Source organism: Manis javanica, chromosome 15 (assembly GCF_040802235.1).
Source record: "Manis javanica isolate MJ-LG chromosome 15, MJ_LKY, whole genome shotgun sequence".
NCBI classification, from domain to species: Eukaryota; Metazoa; Chordata; class Mammalia; order Pholidota; family Manidae; genus Manis; species Manis javanica.
Genome location: NC_133170.1, coordinates 40,019,481 through 40,038,003, shown reverse-complemented (window position 1 = coordinate 40,038,003; position 18,523 = coordinate 40,019,481). Strand labels below are relative to the sequence as shown.

General features: G+C 41.4%; 1 protein-coding gene across 3 annotated transcripts in view; it reads right to left on the bottom strand.

Moving 5' to 3' along the window:
- Window positions 1-18,523, bottom strand: part of OXNAD1 (oxidoreductase NAD binding domain containing 1) — a 32,871-nt gene that overhangs the window by 6,104 nt on the left and 8,244 nt on the right. For all 3 annotated transcript variants that reach the window (XM_017653524.3, XM_017653525.3, XM_073222845.1), the window contains 2 exons: window positions 7,362-7,468; window positions 1,551-1,692 (listed from right to left, as the gene is read on the bottom strand). In XM_017653524.3, the coding sequence (XP_017509013.3) occupies window positions 1,551-1,692; window positions 7,362-7,468 (249 nt within the window). The remainder of the gene's footprint in view (window positions 1-1,550; window positions 1,693-7,361; window positions 7,469-18,523) is intronic.

Genomic DNA, 18,523 nt, shown 5'->3' with positions numbered 1-18,523 from the left:
GTCTGTAGAGGTATTCTACTATATATGGCTTTAATTTGCATTTCCCTAATGGCTAGTCACTGCTTATTTGCCAATCTTATATCCTAGTGAATTAGCTAGTCAATCCTTTGCCCATTTTTAAATTATGTTGTTTTCTTTTTGCTGACTTTAAAGAGTCTTCATATATTATGGATAAAAGTCCTTTGATATCTAATTTTTAAATACTTTCTCCTATTGTTTTTAAAATTCTGTTAATAGTATCTTTTGCAGAAAAAACATTTTTAATTTTAATTAAGTCCTATATACCAATCTTTTCTTTTATGTATCATGGTTCTGCTATCCTGTCTATGAACTTGTCTACCTTTAAGTTCAGGTTATCTCCTATGTTTCCCTCTAAAACTTTTTACAGTTTCATGTTTTATACTTAACCTACAACTACTTTGAAATAATTTTGAATATAAAGTATGAGATTTAGGTAAGATTCTTTTTTCTTTCTTGCATATGGATAACAATTGTTCTAGCACTATTTGTTGAAAAGAATATCTTTTCTCCATTGAATTTTTTTAGCACCTTAGTCTAAAATCAAACGGCCCCATTTATGTCAACTATTTCTTGGCTCTCCATTCTGTCCCACTGATCTATGTACCTATCCCTTCACCAATACTGCGCTGTTTTGATTACTGCAGCTTTATTTTACCTTAAATTTGAATAATGGGATTTTCCCCACTTTATTCTTCTTTTTCAAAACTTTCAGCTATTCTAATTCCTATGCTCTTCCAGATTATTTTAAAATTAGTTTACTTATACCTACTGTATTTGTACTGTACATTTCTTTTAGGTAAAGGCGTTAAGAGAATGTCTGCTATGGGATGGAGGGTGCTGGTAAATATAGCAGGCATGCTCTGGAAGTGAAGGAGGTAGCAGTTAAAAGTAGACAAGGATGAAAAACTAAGAAGAGAAATAATGAATCTGTTCTGAGCTCATTCTTCATTATCCGAGTTTAGTAGATGGTGAAGAGGCAGCTTATGTAGGATTGTGTTGAGTCCCACGGGAAGCATGAGTTGTCAGTAGCAAATGTGGATTCCCTCTCAGAATCCAGTGTGAAGAGCGCTCAGAGGTAATGGCACCATGCTCGATGCTCAGCTCTGGGCACAAGCAATATTAACTAGAGATCGTTTCCCCTCCAGATGATGACAGAATGATAACTTAATTCCCTTTACTGAGGATGATTAGGACAAAATAATCTGATTTATAGATTTACCATTACAGGACATAGGTAATTTTTAAAAACTTAATATAAAGTAAAATGTTTTAATCCTGTTGAAGTAGTATTCAACTACACACTGGTGACCCCAAAGATACTTCCAGATCCCAAAGTATCTTTAAGACATGCAGCACAAAGATTCTTCTTCTCTGATCCTCTGGAGTCTGGATTCTGGATGCAGGGGAGCTCTCTGAGCACATGCTCTTTTCACTCAAGCCTAGGTTTCTCAGGCAGATTAAATGAGCCGAACACAAATTCTGTGGGAGTCAGAGCCCAGATCTCCAAGTTTAAACAGAAGTTTGCTCACCTGATTGTGAATCCACAAAGCAGGAGGATAGTTTGTATATTTCACTGCCAATTCTATCATTCTGTCTTGTTCTAGCAGTCTGGGGCTGGAGCATACTGAGAACCCACCAACCACAGAAACTCCTGGGATAAAGAAATCAACCCTAACAGGAAAGACAAATAAATTATTATTGTTGAAGCAATTTTAGAAGAGGTCAACAAGGTAAACAAATCTAACAAACTTTTAGCCATACAAAGAAAAAAAAGATTAAATAACTAAAAACAAGAATAAAAGAGGGGACATCACCAACCTTGCAGAAGTAAAAAAGATTAAAAAGCATTCTATGAACAACTATATGACCAAAAATTAGTAACTTTGATGAAATGGACACATTCCTGAAATGATAGAAATTCAGATCCTTAACAAGTAAATGGTTACTAATACAAAAAGTATTAGTAATCTAAAACTTCCCACAAAGAAAAGGATAGGTCCAAATGGCATCTCTGACGAATTCTACCAAACATTTAAAGAATAAATACTAATCTTTCATAAACTCTTCCAAGAAAACAGAAAAGAACACTTTCCAATTCATCCTTTGAGGTCTGTATTACCCTTACACCAAAACCAGATAAAGATATGACAAGAAAATCTAGATTAGTATCTCTTGTGGCTATAAATACAAAAATCCCAAGAATACAAGGTTGGTTTAACATCTGAAAATCAATCAATGAAATGTAAAATAAAGGACAAACCCATATGATCAGCTCAATAAATGCAGGAAAAGTATTTGACAAAATTAAACGCCCTTACATAATAAAATACCCAACAAATTAGGAATAAATGGGAATTTTCTTAACCTGATGAAGGGCATCTGAAAAATGCTACAACTAACATCATATTCAATGGTGAAAGGCTGAAAGTTACCCCCCTAAGAACAGAAACAAGGATGTCTGCTGCCACTTCTACTCAACATTGTATATAGTACAGGTTCAAGCCAAGGCAATTAAGTGAAAAATGAAATAAAAGACATCCACATTGGAAAGGAAAAAGTTGCAGATGACATGCATGATGTTAAATATAGAAAATTCTAAGGAATCTACTATAAGGATATTAAACATAATAAATAAATTCAAGTAAGATTACACGATACAAGATCAATAACAAAATCAATTGTACTTCCATACACTACCAATGAACCATCAAAATATTGAATTGAGAATAATAACTCCATTTACAATAACAAAAAATAAGAAAATTGGGAATAAATTTAACAAAAGAAGTATAAGACCTGTACACTGAAGAGTACAAAACATTGCTGAAAAAAATCAAAGAATATTTAAATAAATGGAAAGACATCTCATGTTCATGGATTAGAAGCACTGACAATGTTAAGATGGCAATACTCCCCAAATTGATCTATGAACTAATTCAATGCAATACCTATCAAAACACAGCTGGTTTCTTTGCAGAAGGTGACACTGACCATATAATTAATATGGAAATTTAAGGAACCCAGAATCATCAAAACAATCTTGAAAAAGAACAAATTTGGAAGACTCACACTTTCTGACTTCAAACTTACTATAAAGTTGCTAAAATGAAGACACTGTTACTGGCATGAAGGACAGGCATATAGATTAATAGAAAAGAACTGACCCCAGAAATAAACCCTTTAATTTATGGTCAATTGATTTTCAGTAAGGGTACCACACAGTTCAGTGGCAAAAGAGTAGTATTTTCAACAGTGGCACTGGGGCAACTGAATATTCACAAGTAAAAAGAATTAAGTTGGACCCCTATTCACATCATATACCCAAATTAACTCAAAATGGATCCCAGACTTAAACTTAAGAGTTAAAACTATAAACTCTTAGAAGTAACTCTTCATGGCAATGGTTACTTAGATATGACACCAAAACACGTCGGTTAAAGAAAAACTGGAGAAACCTGACTGCATCAAAATTAAAAAACTGTGCTACAAGCGACATCAACAAAGTTACAAGACAACCCACAGAACGAGAGAAAATACTTTCAAATCATTCATTTGAGAAAGGACTTACAAACAGAACATGTAAACACTTACAACTCAGTAATAAAAACACAACTTTGAGAATGGGCCAAGGATTTATACAAACATTTCTCCAAAAAAGATACATAAATGGCTAATAAGTACATAAAAAGCTTACATCATTAGTTATTAGAGAAATGCAAATCAAAATCACAATGAGCTATCACTTCACATTCATTAGGAAGAACGGCTAATCAAAAAGACAATAGCAAGCATTAGAAAGGATCTGGAGAAATTGGAACCCTTATACATACTGGTGGGAATTAAAATGGCACAGCCACTTTGTGAAACACTTTGGCAGTGCCTGAAAAAAGTTAAACGGAGTTAACCATATTACCAACACCCCCGTGTGTTGGAAATTCAAACATCCAATATGGGTTCTTCTCAGCCATCAAAGAGCAAAAGTACCATTTCCCACGGCTGTTTTCCTACAGCAGGCTTACATGAAGTGCACATGATGTTCTCTACTGATTTGATCTATGACTTTAAAAGATGTTCTCTTCTGATCTATGACCTTAAATGTCTGGACATTTTTCACAGTCAAAAAAACAGTGCTGGACTGGAAGGGTTCCAGAACAGGCCCCTAGCCTACTTTTACCTGTATTCACTTGACTCTTTCCCACAGCGTTTCTCACACGGAAGTATCTTCATTTCCCTTTCATTTCAGACAAGATACAAATTTTAGAAGGCTACGGTTAAATGTGTTAACACAGTTGCTATGTGCTTTCAGAGAGACAGGATAGGATCTCCGCAGCTTCCGTGTGTAAAAACTGCATCAATGAGCTTACTTCTGTGGCTCTATCTGCTGAACTATAGTGCCCTCTGCTGCCTGAGGTTGATAAGGACCAAGCTCAGGTGAGCGACAGGGTTATCAATTCCTCTTCTCCAGTAACTTAGGAAAGCATTTAGAACAAAGGACTCCATTAAATGCCATAGAAGACTTCAAATGACATAAAAGCCTCATTTGAATGGATTTACGAATATACACCATCTTCCAAGAAAGAGCTAAGATTTAAACATACACATCTCTTTAGAAATGCCCTCTGCAGAATTAGGGCTTTTGGAGCCAGGAGCTGAAGAATACCCACTGCACCCCAGATGGTGGGTATATGAAGAACCAAGAGAAAAGTCTAGTTCGTGAAGAAGCACACATACCACATCCTGCCATGCACACCCACAGATGCAGCCTCCAGGGCCAGCACCTGGCGGGCATGTGGCCCATGGCCAAGGGACACTTTCCTGTGAAAGCTCAGGCTCCTTAGTCCTGGGTGGCCATGTTTGGGGCCCTCCCTCATTCTGTGTGCAGGCACTACAGACAGCACCTGCCTGCCATGTCCAGGCACTGAGGTCAGTTCTTGTCCTCAATAAACATACCCTAATGGGAGGAAAATTAACAAATATGATTCAGTAGACTACAACAAAATATGCCTGAGCGAGAGAGAAAATGCTCATTTGACACCTGTCTGGAAGTACTTAGTATAGATTTTTTTCTTAGAATAAAAATACGTGATTCTGACTATTTAAAAAAACACTGCTTGGGAGTTGGGGGGAAGGAAACATTGGAAGAAGAAGCCAATTATACAAGGGTGGAGCAATTAAGACTTTACAGAAGCATCTTAAAAGATACACAGTGCTCACCAGACGAGCAGCAGAGGAGGTCACAGAGTGAGCGATGACACCAAGAAATGTAGCACTTCCTATGTGTGGTCACGTGAAAGTCCCACCTGCCCAACACGGCTGTGGAGCTGTACACGGCCAGCTAGAGGACAGGGGTAGAGTCTTCTTTCTCTCCTCCTGCTCCTCTAATCACTTCCTTCTTGGTATCCTCCTCCTCCCAGTAGAGCCTAGTCACTTAATCTTGCAAGAAGACACTAGCGCTTACCAAAGGGAAGGGGTAAGGAGAGTGGGTGGGGAGGGAGGGAGAAGAGGATTAAGGGGCATTATGATTAGCACAGAAACACAGGAAAGGCAGTATGGCACAGAGAAGACAAATAGTGACTCTATAGCATCTTACTATGCTGATGGTCAATGACTGCAATGGGATCGGGCGGGGGGGGACTCGATAATATGGGTGAATCTAGTAACCACAATGTTGCTCATGTGAAACCTTCATAAGAGTGTATATCAATGATACTTAAATAAAAAAAAAAACTTAATCTTGCATGAAGTCAGATACACCTTTCTCTCCCAGGCCCTGCCCCCCCAGGTGCTCAGGAGTGAACACTGACTGACAGCTGGCAGGGAGAGGGTCACCACTAACCAGCCCTACATTTGCCCTCAGAATCAGCAGTCTGGCAGGTGCGTACTCCAACCAGTCCTAACAGCAGTGAAATTACCAAATTCATTCACTGATACGCCATCAGTGAACACCAACCCGGAATAATTTTATCTTGAAGATCACAATGAGACTGACTCTTTCTCTATCACCAGGGAATAGTGGCATTTTCCTCATCAGCTAACTACAGTTGGCAAGCACTAACATGCCTGCAGGCACACCAAGGTCGCACTATAAACCAAGGCAAAGGCATGTGCTAATCCAGAGACTAGGGTCAGATTCTTGGCATGATTCAAGAGTGAAGGCACAGAGACAATGCTATGATGCTATGCACAGGACACAAACACTTCCACAGAAGGGAAATCTGGAAAGATAGATCATTACAATTAAAGTTTCCACTTTCCAGTGTAGTAACTGCTAAACTATTTTTGAAGGGTAAAAATGTTGCCCATCCCCCTAAAACAGCCCAAATGCATTTAATATGTATCACTGAACATGTGCAAAGATTGCAGTAAATTGCTTCACAAACGCAAATTATTGCAATCAGCATCTTGTTTTCTAGTTCTAAATTCAAAGGCAAACTATTAACACAAGACTGCTAACTCTTGCTATTATCACACTTGCTATTATCACACATCCTCCTAACAAAACCACATTTCCAGATGGACTGCCAAAATTAGTCAAGTGACTCCTAAGAAATACTACGGAGACTGACATGCCAGCAATTCATTTAGAAATGAATGCTTTATTTAAATAAAGGAAACATTCACCCAAACACACCTTTCCTAAGGAAATACAAGTCGCTTTATTTACAATTCAACCTGAATTGCGGCTCAGTGAGGCCACTGACTGAACAGTGGGACGGCTGGGCTGTTCCCTGGTCAGCACACTGACTAGTCCTCAGAGTGGAAAGGGGCCGGCTCACGAGTGTGCTGTGGGCTCGGCCTGACTGGGGGATCCTGGTAAGAAATTCAGCAGAATATTTAAACTCAACCCAGACAAGGTATGAATGACATAGTTCAGTCAAGAGGGTAATCAGCTCTGTGACATAACTAGTCACCCTCCCGTTTACTCTGTATTTGACATAAAGAAGAGTCGTTTTAAGGACGCATCAGTCCCCAAGAGCACGTAAGTCAAGCATGGCAGCTACTGCAGTGCATTCTGGCAGCGCCCTTCCCACAGAGCGTAGCGATTGGCGCTGTCGGGTCCTCAGACCAGGCCCAGCTGCTTGGTTTCAATCTGGAGTACTCAAGGCGGAGATTTTCTTCTGTGACTGAGAGGCCGTGGGCCCAAAACCAAGGTGAGCTCTAAGGCAAGGAAAGGAATCAGCTTCTCCACACTAAAGAAAAGCTTACATGAAGGGAAGACGGCTGGAATCCCTACTCCTCAGGAGAAGTCCTTTCCAGAAGAAAAAATAAGCCCGTCTAATGGCACCTTCATGAACAAACACACCACTTAGGAAACAGAAAAAAATAGAAAAGCCACTTACCACTGGCCAGCTTTGAAAGAGAAATCTTTATCAGCAACCAGCAGGCGGAGCCTCTTCACGGAGGGTGACTCAGGGGTAGTGCCACACACCCTGGCAGCTGACACGACCTGGAGCGACAGAGGGGCTGCTGCTGCAGTTAGTGTACACATGGCAGGCACAAGCTGCGCCTCTGTTCACCAAGGTTTTTCTGACATCTACAGAGATGTGATTTTTGGAAATTGCAAAACAAGGCAAAGCACATTTTAAGAGTCTGCCTACCACAGGCAAATTCTCATTGCCTTATTTTTGAGATTTGCTTTATTCTGCATACAAAAATCATCTCTTAGAAGGACTGTTTAACAAGCATTGATTTCTTACATGTCTAACATGTGCCAGGCATGGGACTTGGTATGCCAGGAACGGTCAGGAAACTGGAGGCCTGTTGTCTAAATTGTCGGTCAGTACTACACACACAAGGTGAGCCCCACCATTAGCTGTGAGCTTGTGTTTGTTCTGAGTCCAAGACAAACTGTGTGTCTACGGAATCTAATAATAAAAAGCAAATTAAGTTTACATTCTTTAGTGTCTTTAATTTTTTCTAATTTTATTTTATTGTATTTTGCAAAATATAAACAGTCCACAACCTTAAAATAACAGAACAGCCCTGTGCTAGAGACAGTTTGAGAAATATAAACAGTCCACAATCTTAAAATAACAACAAAACAGCCCTTCCCTACAGGCAGTTTGAGGAGCACTATTCTAAATGACCTATCTGGTTTTTAGAAAATCGTAAGGGGTGAGTCAGGCAGTCTTCAGTGAAGTGTCATCCCTGTCTCAACACCTGTCAAATCCATCATGTCTCAGCTTCCTTCATTCTTTATTTCTTCCACCTTTGGGCAACCTCCTACTGCCTTCCATCCAGTTCTGGGAGCACACCAGGTCAGTAGCACCAAAGGGTGGTCATTCTTCTTGGACGGTGTTACCTACATGGGTTACTAGAGAGCAACTTGAGCAGCCATCAGGGTCACTGAGCCTCCAGACCTCCCACCCTAATGCTAGCTTATTCAGGCCCCTGTCTCTAACAGAACTAGGATGAATCAAATTATCAGGAGACAAATCTTAAAAATCCACTGGAAAGTTCTCAAGATGGATGGTGGTATCCCTCATATCAAAATCTCTCTTAAAACCTTCTACCTTTCTTTTACTCCTATAAAATTCCTTGCCTCTCTATCTTTAGCAATCCTTTCCTCTTCTCCCTGAAAGCAGAATCTTCCACACTCTCTGCCTGCTTTCTAACCCTAGTCATGCCCACCTCCTGAAACACTGCCTCACCAGCTCCCACCAGCCCTTCCCCTCATGTGCACTTTTCCTCTCTCTAGACCTATTAGACACGATGATATCTAATGCCACCTAACAGTGCTCATCTAGTGCTCATCCTAAACAGTTCAACTAAATAAAAGTAACATAGTATGGCTGTTAATAGCATGGGCTCTAGGGCTAGATCCCTGGTACTCAATCCTGGCTCCACCATTTACTTCCCAGCTGTGTGACTCTGGGCACCTTACCTAGCCCCCCTCAGCTGTAAAATGAGAACACCACCACCTACAGCCGAGAGCTGTTGGCAGGATTAAATGAGATAATACATGCAAAACACTTGTAATGCTGCTGGCCCAAAGGAAATACTTATCAAATGTCCATTATGTGTATCTTATTGCATTAATTATGATCAGTGTATTAGTATTTATTACATTATATATTTTTACTCATTTATTGTTCATATGCCACCATACCAGTGCTGCCATGCAGAACCTCAGACTAAGCCCTGCACCCTCAGGACTGTCCTCCTGGGCTACAATAAACACCTGTAAAGTATGGTGGTCATTCTATCACATCCTATCAATTATTTTGTATTTTAGAAATTCTGCCTTTCCTACCTGCCCCCACTGATCCCTACCGGTCAGAATTTCCCTTTTTCCTCACTGCATTCCATCGCCAGAGGCAACTGGCTTCTGTTCTCCTGCCTCTTCGCCTTCCAAAGCTAGTGGACGTCTTCCCAAACAGCCAAACTCAATGTCCAGTGTCAGTTCTCACCCTCCCTGATCTCCCCGACTGGGATCCTTTTTACTTTCTTGCCTCCCTGAAACATTCTCCTTGCCTGGGAGAGCTGACACTGAGCTCTCTGGGTCCCCTCCTGCCTCTCCTTTAGCGCTGCCTCAGTGAGCACTTTCTCTAAACTGCCTCCTTCTAGGCTGTGGCCTCCAATATTCCCAGAGCTACTAAGCCCCCACCCCAATTCATCATGCCTTTTCTGCCAACCACAGGCCCACACCCACACTGCCCTGTGAGTAACAACAGCCAATGTCTGAGGAGCACTTATCTCAGGAGTACACCAGAGCTGGGATCAATGTGTTATGTGCACTAATTCCTTTAGCAAAAATCAAGACACAGTGTTATCCTCCATTCTGCAGATAAGGAAACCGAAAGGCTCAGTAACTTGCTCAAGATCATTCAGAAATGGCTGAGTCAAGATTCAAAGCCAGGTCTGCTTGGCCCTTATCCTTGGCCCTGATGGTCCTGGCCAGTGGTAAACTCACGTGTATAATCAAATCCACCACAACCATTCCTTCCACAAACTGTTCTTGAACATAGTTCCTTACAATGGAGATGCAGAAGTGGGGAAGGTACTCTTGTTCTCAGAGGGCCCCCAAAATCAGCTGCTTTCCATCATCAGGGTTTCAATTCTACAGCCTATTTGGACTCAATAAAGTCAAATTCATTTTCAGTCAGTACACACACACACACAGTATTTGACTTTCAGTCGGTGTACACACACACACACACACACACACACACACACACACACACAGTATTTGACTTTCAGTCGGTGTACACACACACACACACACACACACACACACACACACACACACACACACACACAGTATTTGACTTCCAGGCATTTTCACATAGCCAAGTTCCATGAATTCAGCTCATGTCTTTTCCTCTCCTTGCTCACTTACCACCAGCCTGAGCCAAGAATTTCTTTCGTCTCACTTGGACTGCTACCTGAGCCTTTCTCTTGCAGATCAGTCAACAGGTGCCTATTCCAACTTCACTAAGTTACTCTCCAGCTGAAAAACCTTCAAGGGCTCTCACACTCAAGTAAAATAAAATTTAAAAATGATAAAAGGCTTTTGTAACTCATACCAGCTTGAACTCCCAGATCCCTGTGCTAGTGGTTTACCAGCCAAACTGGACAACTTGCTGGTTGGTCCTCAAAGACACATGACACTTGCCTACATCCCAAAACCCTTGCCTGGGTCACTGGGCATGCACCACTCTCTCAGTCCTGTCAGCCTCCTACCTACCCTTCCCAGGCACTGCTCAAATACTAGCCCTCTGCCTGAGGTCTTCATGCTTCTCTCCATCCTCTCAACTCTACCAATAAAATGTTTCTGCCTTTCTTATCATACTTAGCATGTGTTAATGTAAATGTAAATGCTCATGAATATGCCTTTTCCACCACACATTCACACGCCTCCTGAGATCAGGTACTGGGTAGAATTTACATGAATTTACATCTGTGTCAGCTCCACAGGTCAAGCACAGGGCTCAAAGCATATAGTAAGATTCAGTAAATATTCAAAGAATGAATGAAAATGAACTTAAAGTCACTTAAAATTGGTTTCTAGAACAAAAATTAGAAGATCAGGAGCCTTCTGATGTTTAACAAATGGGGGAAGGTGGGGAGCCACTAAAGAAAATCTAGATTCATGTCCAAAACTGTGGGAGAGGTCACAGAAGGCAGGGGTTTCTCAGCAGAACAGAATTTTCCTTTGCCACACACTCTATATTAAGTATCTTACTACAAAAACATGTAGTACAAAACATGTACAAAATCATCAGAGGACTCTCCATTATACTACTTTCTTTTTTGTGTTGCTTATAAAAAGAAATGTTGATTTTATAAACATTCATTATTTTCTTTCAGCACAAGAATTCGTAAAAACACAGCCAAGAGCTACATTGTTTCTTTTACAGCAGTTTAACTGACATCTGTCAGATTCCTTAATAAAACTAGATATGTGTGAGCTTTCAACACATTCCCAAGAGCCATGGAACCCCAGATTCATACTTAACGGGGGGGGAGAGGGGGACAGGGCCCAGTATCTTATTACAGAAGCTGAATCATGTGAGCATACTTCACATCAAAGGCTAGATAGACTACATGAAATGATCACCTATCATTTGCTAACGTCTAAATAGAAAATTCAGTGGAGGGAAAGAAGCTACATTTTCTGTTGAAAAAGTGGTATTTTCCTTTGGATAGTCTTTATGACCAAAAATGTTCACACTTTATGTCTATTGGTATTTATATAAATGTTCATACACTTGTTACTGGTAATCCTAATCATTTTGGCAAACTGCTATAACTGGTCGCACAAAATACCTTGCACAACTCATGATTTTTAAAGACACGCCTCCCTTTTAACACTTTAATAAAAATACTATAGGCTATATAAAGATTTTTAGCAAAGTGGATCAAAACTATTAGCAAAGTCTTTTTGAAAGCCACATCCTTATTTCACTGTAAAGCTAGTTTCATGTAATTAAGATTTGTAATCATGGCCCTTGGTATGTACCATTCCTTATTTTTATGAATAAGCAAAACATGATGGAGAAACTACACGTTTTAACATTTGTACATGTTCTCATACTTAATGGATCAAAAGATTTCGCAACTGAAACCTCAACTAGTCATGCCCTAAGTTAAAACACATGGCAGGAAATGAAGTTTTCCATAAAATAACATTTAGACTCTTCTACTGTTCAATAAAATAACAATACATTTGCCAATTTTTACTAGCACACATTTTTAATGCTTTGATGGAGTCAGCATCTAAAAGGAAATTCCATCACACCGATTTAGAAATCTGGTTTTATGTAGGATATTTTGATGTTACTGCTGCAGCAAAAGTCTCTGTACAGGAAACAGGTCTTTCTTTGGGAAACCTGGCTGGTTTCCTCTATTCACTCCCATTCAGTCATTCACTTGCTGCCTTAAAAACTTAGACAAAGCCAGGATTAGAGATAACCTGAAACACAGAGAATTTCAGAGTTGAAGGAAATTTAGTCATTATCAAGAATAGTATGTCACAGGACATGTAAGGACACCCAAACCCAGAGACATTATTTAAACTGTGGCAGAATACGAATCTGATGAGTAGGAATCTGATTAAAAGAAACTAGTTTTGCTGAAGTGACTTACTGACAAGGAAAGACCACAGAATTGTGTCAACTGTACAACTTCTTAGGTGGCTTACGCCTGTCAACACTACATCCTGGCATGACAGGTGGACCCTCGGGGCTCCTAGCGAAGGCTGACCCGTCCGCCCGGGCTGTCTCCTCTGCCTCCCCACTGCCTCCCCACGCCTTCACCCCAGCAGGCCTCTCCCGTCTTCTGCACGGGAATGTGGGAGTGCTCGGGGCTTCCACCTCACAAAGGAGCAGCAGCGACTTCTATACACACAGCACTTCCCACATGCTGGCGCTCTGCAGACACTCACTCATTCTGCACAGCCTTGCAAGGTAGGTGTCATCATGACCCCTGTTCTATAGATGAGAAAACTGAGGCCCCCAAGCTAATACAAGGCAAAGCACAAGCTGGAATCCAGGCACATCTTGATCACCGTACTTTGCTGTTTCTCAAAATACAATAAACAAAACAAGGCCCTTCCGTAGTCCAGCTGTCGCCCCATTTCTCTGCTCCTATTCTCATGAAAAATCTTCAAGGGTTATGTGTGGTCCTGGCTCCACTTCCTTATCTCCCACTCTCTCGCCAACAGAATGTGGCCAGGTTTCCACGCTTCGCAATGTACTAAAGTTGGTCACTCTGGTCACCGCTATCCACTTCGCTAAACCCAGCGACCAACTCTCAGAATTCAGCATGCTGGCCCCTTCCTCAAAATGCTCTTCTCCTGGCTCTACCAGCACCCTGCTCATCTCTTCTGGCCTCGCTGGACACTCCTCCAGCTCTTCTGCATGACCACTAAATGCTGACACACCCTACAGCTGAGTCCTGGGCCCTCATCCCCTGTTCTCTACACAAGCTTAAAATTTTTATTTATTTCCAGCAGTAAACTCCAAACTCATACATTCAACTGCTCATTTGAATTTCCATTTCAAAAATCACATCCAACACAGAACGCTTTTATCTTCCTTAATAAATTTCTTCCTTTTTATTATGGAAGATGTCAAACATATACAAAACAGTAAAAATAGTAAAATGAATCTCCATGTACCCACGACCTAAATTCAACAGCTGATATTAGATGATAAAACTCATGGCTAATCTTGTTTCATCTGTAACTCCATTCACTTCCCACCCTCCCACCCCAGATTATTCCAAAATTGGGCTCTTTATTTCCCCACTACAAACAAGTTCTTCACCACCTTAGCAAATATATGCCACTGCCATCAACAATTCACGTTATTCAAGTCCCAAACCCAGAAACCTCTTGGTTCCCTCTCTTTCACAAACCGCACCCACCCACAATCGGTGAATCCCAGCAGTCCAGCCTGCCTTAGACCCACCCACTGCTCCCCATTCCCACCACTACCACTCAGCTTCTCCTGGGGCTGCATCAGTGGCCTCCATCTCATGTCAAAGCACGGCAGAAGCCCAGTACTCTAGCAAGCAAGCAGATGAACCACTTAAAATCTAAGACATGTTATTTCCCTGCTTAAAACCTTCCATCACCCTCAAATAACGTCCCAACTCCCAATCCAAGCCCACAGGTTTATATAATCTGTGGCCTGCCTACCTCATGCCATGCCGCCTTCGTCTGAACATGGCAAGCTTGTTCCTGCCTCAAAGCCTTGGCTCTTGACAGTCCCTCTGCCGGGAATGCCAGGCATTGGCTGGCTCCTTTCAAGTCTCAACTCCAACTTCACATGCTGATTAACACGGCACCCCCACCCTGAGTCATGCTTACCTCCCACAACCCCACTACCCTGTTTTATTTCCATCAGAGCACACGTCCCCGCTGACACTCCCCAGTTTGTGTGCACCAGAGTGAAGCCCCGCAAGCACAGGGGCTTGGCCTCCTCAGGCACTGCCCTGCTCCCGGCACCCAGAGCAGTGCTGGGCACACAGCTGGCACTCAACACATGTCTCTTGGGTTTAAAATCCATTTAGGTGGACCCACTAAGGGGAAAATGGAAAAGGGCCTTACCTCTTAGATTACGTAATTTATTGAACAAACGTGTGTCACTGAAAAGCACGGACCCTACACATTTCAGACACTGAACTGTAGGCCCAGGTCAGAGGCAGCAGTGCAGGCAACTCCTCATTTTTCACAGCTCCTGTCTAGAATGACAGAGGGCACCTGATCAACACCTCAGTCTCCTGAGATGGATCACCACCATTATTACTTTACAAAGTGACACACCTGAGGCAGTACAGGTGTCAGCCACAGAGGTGGGATTAACAGTTGTTAATTCCAACTAATGAAACCTGTGCTGACTGCCGATGTCATGGCAGCACTAGGCTCGATCCTGTAGCCGCCGCACTGCTGAGCTGGGCTTCCCCGAAGGAGCCGCCCTCTCCATGGGCTCCAACTTCAAGTGGGGTGAGCTGTGCCCCTCAGGGGCCAGAGGCCAGCTGCCAGGCCCATCAGACAGCAGCACCCTCCTGGGAATTTCTCCAAAGGACTGAGGCCCAGGTGCTGTACCAATCACAAAGCTACCTCTAGGTGGCGAGTGTCCCTCCCCACCGCCCACTGCTCTGTCTGAGCTAGAATGCCAAGCATTGCTTGTTCCAGGCTGGATAATCTCTAAAAGGCTGTCTGACCATCAGACTGATAATCAAAGCAAATTAGGTGTCCAATGATTGGAAAACATTCTATATTAAAGAGATGTCTCCCTGCAACCTCGGCAAGTTGAAGGCCGCTCCAGCATACAATCTTCCCAAAATATGTGAGTGAGACAAGCAGAGAATTTTAAGGGTTAAACACAGCACCCAGTCCAGCTTTCCAGCTAATCAGCCTGTTCCACTCAAACCCAAGCATCAGCAAAACTGCAAGTCCAGCCAATCATCAGCGGTGGGACCCATAGGGTCCCCAAAGGTCTCTCTCTGCTCCAGGAGCCCAGTCATTCAACTTTATTAACTAACTAGTGTGCCAGCAGGAACTTCCTCCTTTCTTAGGTCCAGTAACACCTAAGTGAAGTTCTGATTTAGAACACAGATGAGGATGTGGGAAACTTATCTTCCATTGTATTAGTCAATCAAACTGTCTAAATCAAGTGTTACATTCTTTTGTCTTAGTAGAAAGAAAAACTAGTTTGGTATTAAAAATCTGAGTTCAAGGGCCAAGTCCTCCACTTACTGGAACAAGTCTTTTAAACTTCAGCCAGCAGTGCAATTTATCACCCAAAACAGGGCACTTGTGGGAGTGAAATGGGGTGGTACTGATAATTACTCCAGGACAAGCAGCAGAAGTCAGGACTATCCGAGACAATGAGGAAGCAGGCTCACCATATCTGAACTTCTCAAATCTTCACTTCCTCATCTGTGAAATGGGGAGAAGGATCCCTTCACCTCCCTCCCAGGTTGGTTGTGTAACAACATACTATATAATTAAGGGCTCTGCAACAAAAAGGTTTCTGTACAACATTTGTAGGATAAGGCACAGACTTCTAAAATAAAGCAAACTAGTTCAACTGAAAAAGAATTAGTGGTTTTTCCAAAATCAATTAGGTACATAAAATCAGTTTCTTCTCATCAGAGTCCCACTAGAATCCGAGGTCAGGGACCTTACCATTTTCAAAACTGCAACCACAGACCTAGCCTACTGTCTGACGTATTTCCAAATAAATGCATAAAAATTAGTAATTTAAAAAATTATTTTATTAACAAACTCTCCCATCAAATTGATGAATAGCCTATGTCTTGCTCAGTGGGACAGCGCTCTCCAGAGGCCAAGCTTGGAGGAACCCTACCGGCAAAATCTTAAGTCTTGCCTGAACAATCCTTACTGCATTACATTACAGAATTTTACTCTTATCTCTTTGAGATCTCTAAGTAGTTACCCAGACTAATTATTCTTTGACTCTTAAGAAAAATATGTGAGCCTGAACACAATCAAGTATCATTCAATTCAGAGCTCAGTTTCCTGCATCAGCATGGCCCAAGGTCAGTTACATTTATAGCCCAAATAAGAAGCATGACAATATGGTCATTCATTCTGCAGAGGGAAGCCAATGACTAATAACAAGGGACTTTTCTGGGTGGGTGAGTGCTCCATTCTCTACCCACTCCAGGAGGGGCCGCAGGTTCCTGGCATAGGACTCAGACGCCTAGGCTGGGGCTTCCCTCTGGCCCTGGGAGAAGCCCCTGGTGTCCTGTAGGTGCCACTTCCTCTTTTGTAAAATGCAAATGCCACCCTATTCTTAGGCTACCTCAGCCTTGAATTGAGGAGAATATTACATGTGGGGAGTTTTGTAAAGGATACTTACATTACAAATCAAAGGCAAGGGTAGTAGATGTAACTATGAGAAGGTGGTCCAGTTCTGTTTCAGTGACGTGCTGTTCACTTCAACAAGTCCAGGATCAAGCTCCTGCTCTATGGCTAGGAGCCGCCCTCTGGAGGAATTAGGGTGAGCCCCGGATGACCTTATACCACTAAGGTCATGCCCCAGATAGCATCTAGCTTTATCCAGCATCTCCCCATTCCCAGTTCTCATTGTGTTTGGGAGAGGAATGGAAAATATAAACAGGAGAGAAGAATGACGATTGGAAAATTCTTCCACCTGGGAAATACCATGGTCAGAATTATCCTTGTTATTTTCTGATTTCTAAGCATTAAAACTCTCAACTTTTCAATCACACTAGTAGAATTTACATTAGCTTTCTGTGTAGTTTTCTTAAACTTGGCTCCAAATAACCCTCCAAAAGTCTCAATAATTTTGTCCTGTAAAATTCTGAAATGCTACTCTAATTCAGGGAATGGCAAACGATCCACAGGCCAAATCTGTGTGTTTTGGTAAATAACAGTTTATAGGAACACAGCCACATGATTTGTTGACATGTTGTCTGAGGCTATTTTCACACTACAAAGGCAGTGTTTTGTAGCTGTAACTAAGACAGCACAACCTATGAAGACTAAAACACTTACTATCTGGCCCTTTACAGTTCACCAAACCCTGCACTAACTCTACTTGCCTCAAAATACAACAGAAAAAAGTATAGCCCAAGACTGTTAAATAAATCACTCTTCTTCAAAACTGGCCAAGGTTTCACTTTTTAAAAAGAAATTCTAAAAACACTCATATTTACAGACTCAGCATTTTTGTGTGTTGAACAAACCACACACACACACAAACATAAAAGTACTTTCAGATTTATCATCAGTGGGAAAAGTACATTTTCCCACACATCCATAAATCTATTATGCTGAACTAATTGTACACAGACTTTTCAAACAAAACAAAACAAAACAAAACACTGGCTTAAAGCTGAATCCACAAACATATCACTCCTGGCCCCCAAGCAATTTTCTGAAAGCAGAATCAACTTGAAAAGTGGGGCCTGGACAAAACTCTTTTACATTAAAGTGTATCCCACTATTAAGACTAAAAAATAAATTACTATAATAATTCAATCAATTTCTGACAATGTTTATAGAACTATATAATCCTTCTCGGTAAGAAATACATAGTTTTTACCGTTAGTTTAAATATACTTAAAATACTAAGCTAAAGATATCCAAATATGTGAAGAATCACTCAAAAAGCAAAATCAAACATCACATTTATGTTTTTAAGAGAGAATGGGTCCCTCACTGAGGTAAGGGTGAGGATCCTTTACTTCTCAGCCCCCGATGCCCCGTCAGGTGGTGGGTTAGCGTTCTATGATCTGAATTTGGTGGAAAATCTGCCCATGGGAAGGATAATAAGGGCTCATCCACCTTCCTTTCTCAGATGTTAGTGCTTTCTCCCTTGGTGAAATAATAAGTTCTAAAGCAGGGATAAGAACAAAAACTTTGAGATATGGTGCCAAAAAAAAAAAATCAAAAAGAAAAAGTAAGCTATTCATAAAATGTAGGCTCCGAAAGAAGTTCTATCTCTAAAAATATGACCCTAAACATTTCCTCAATTGCTGCTATCCTCCCTTCATCAAATTA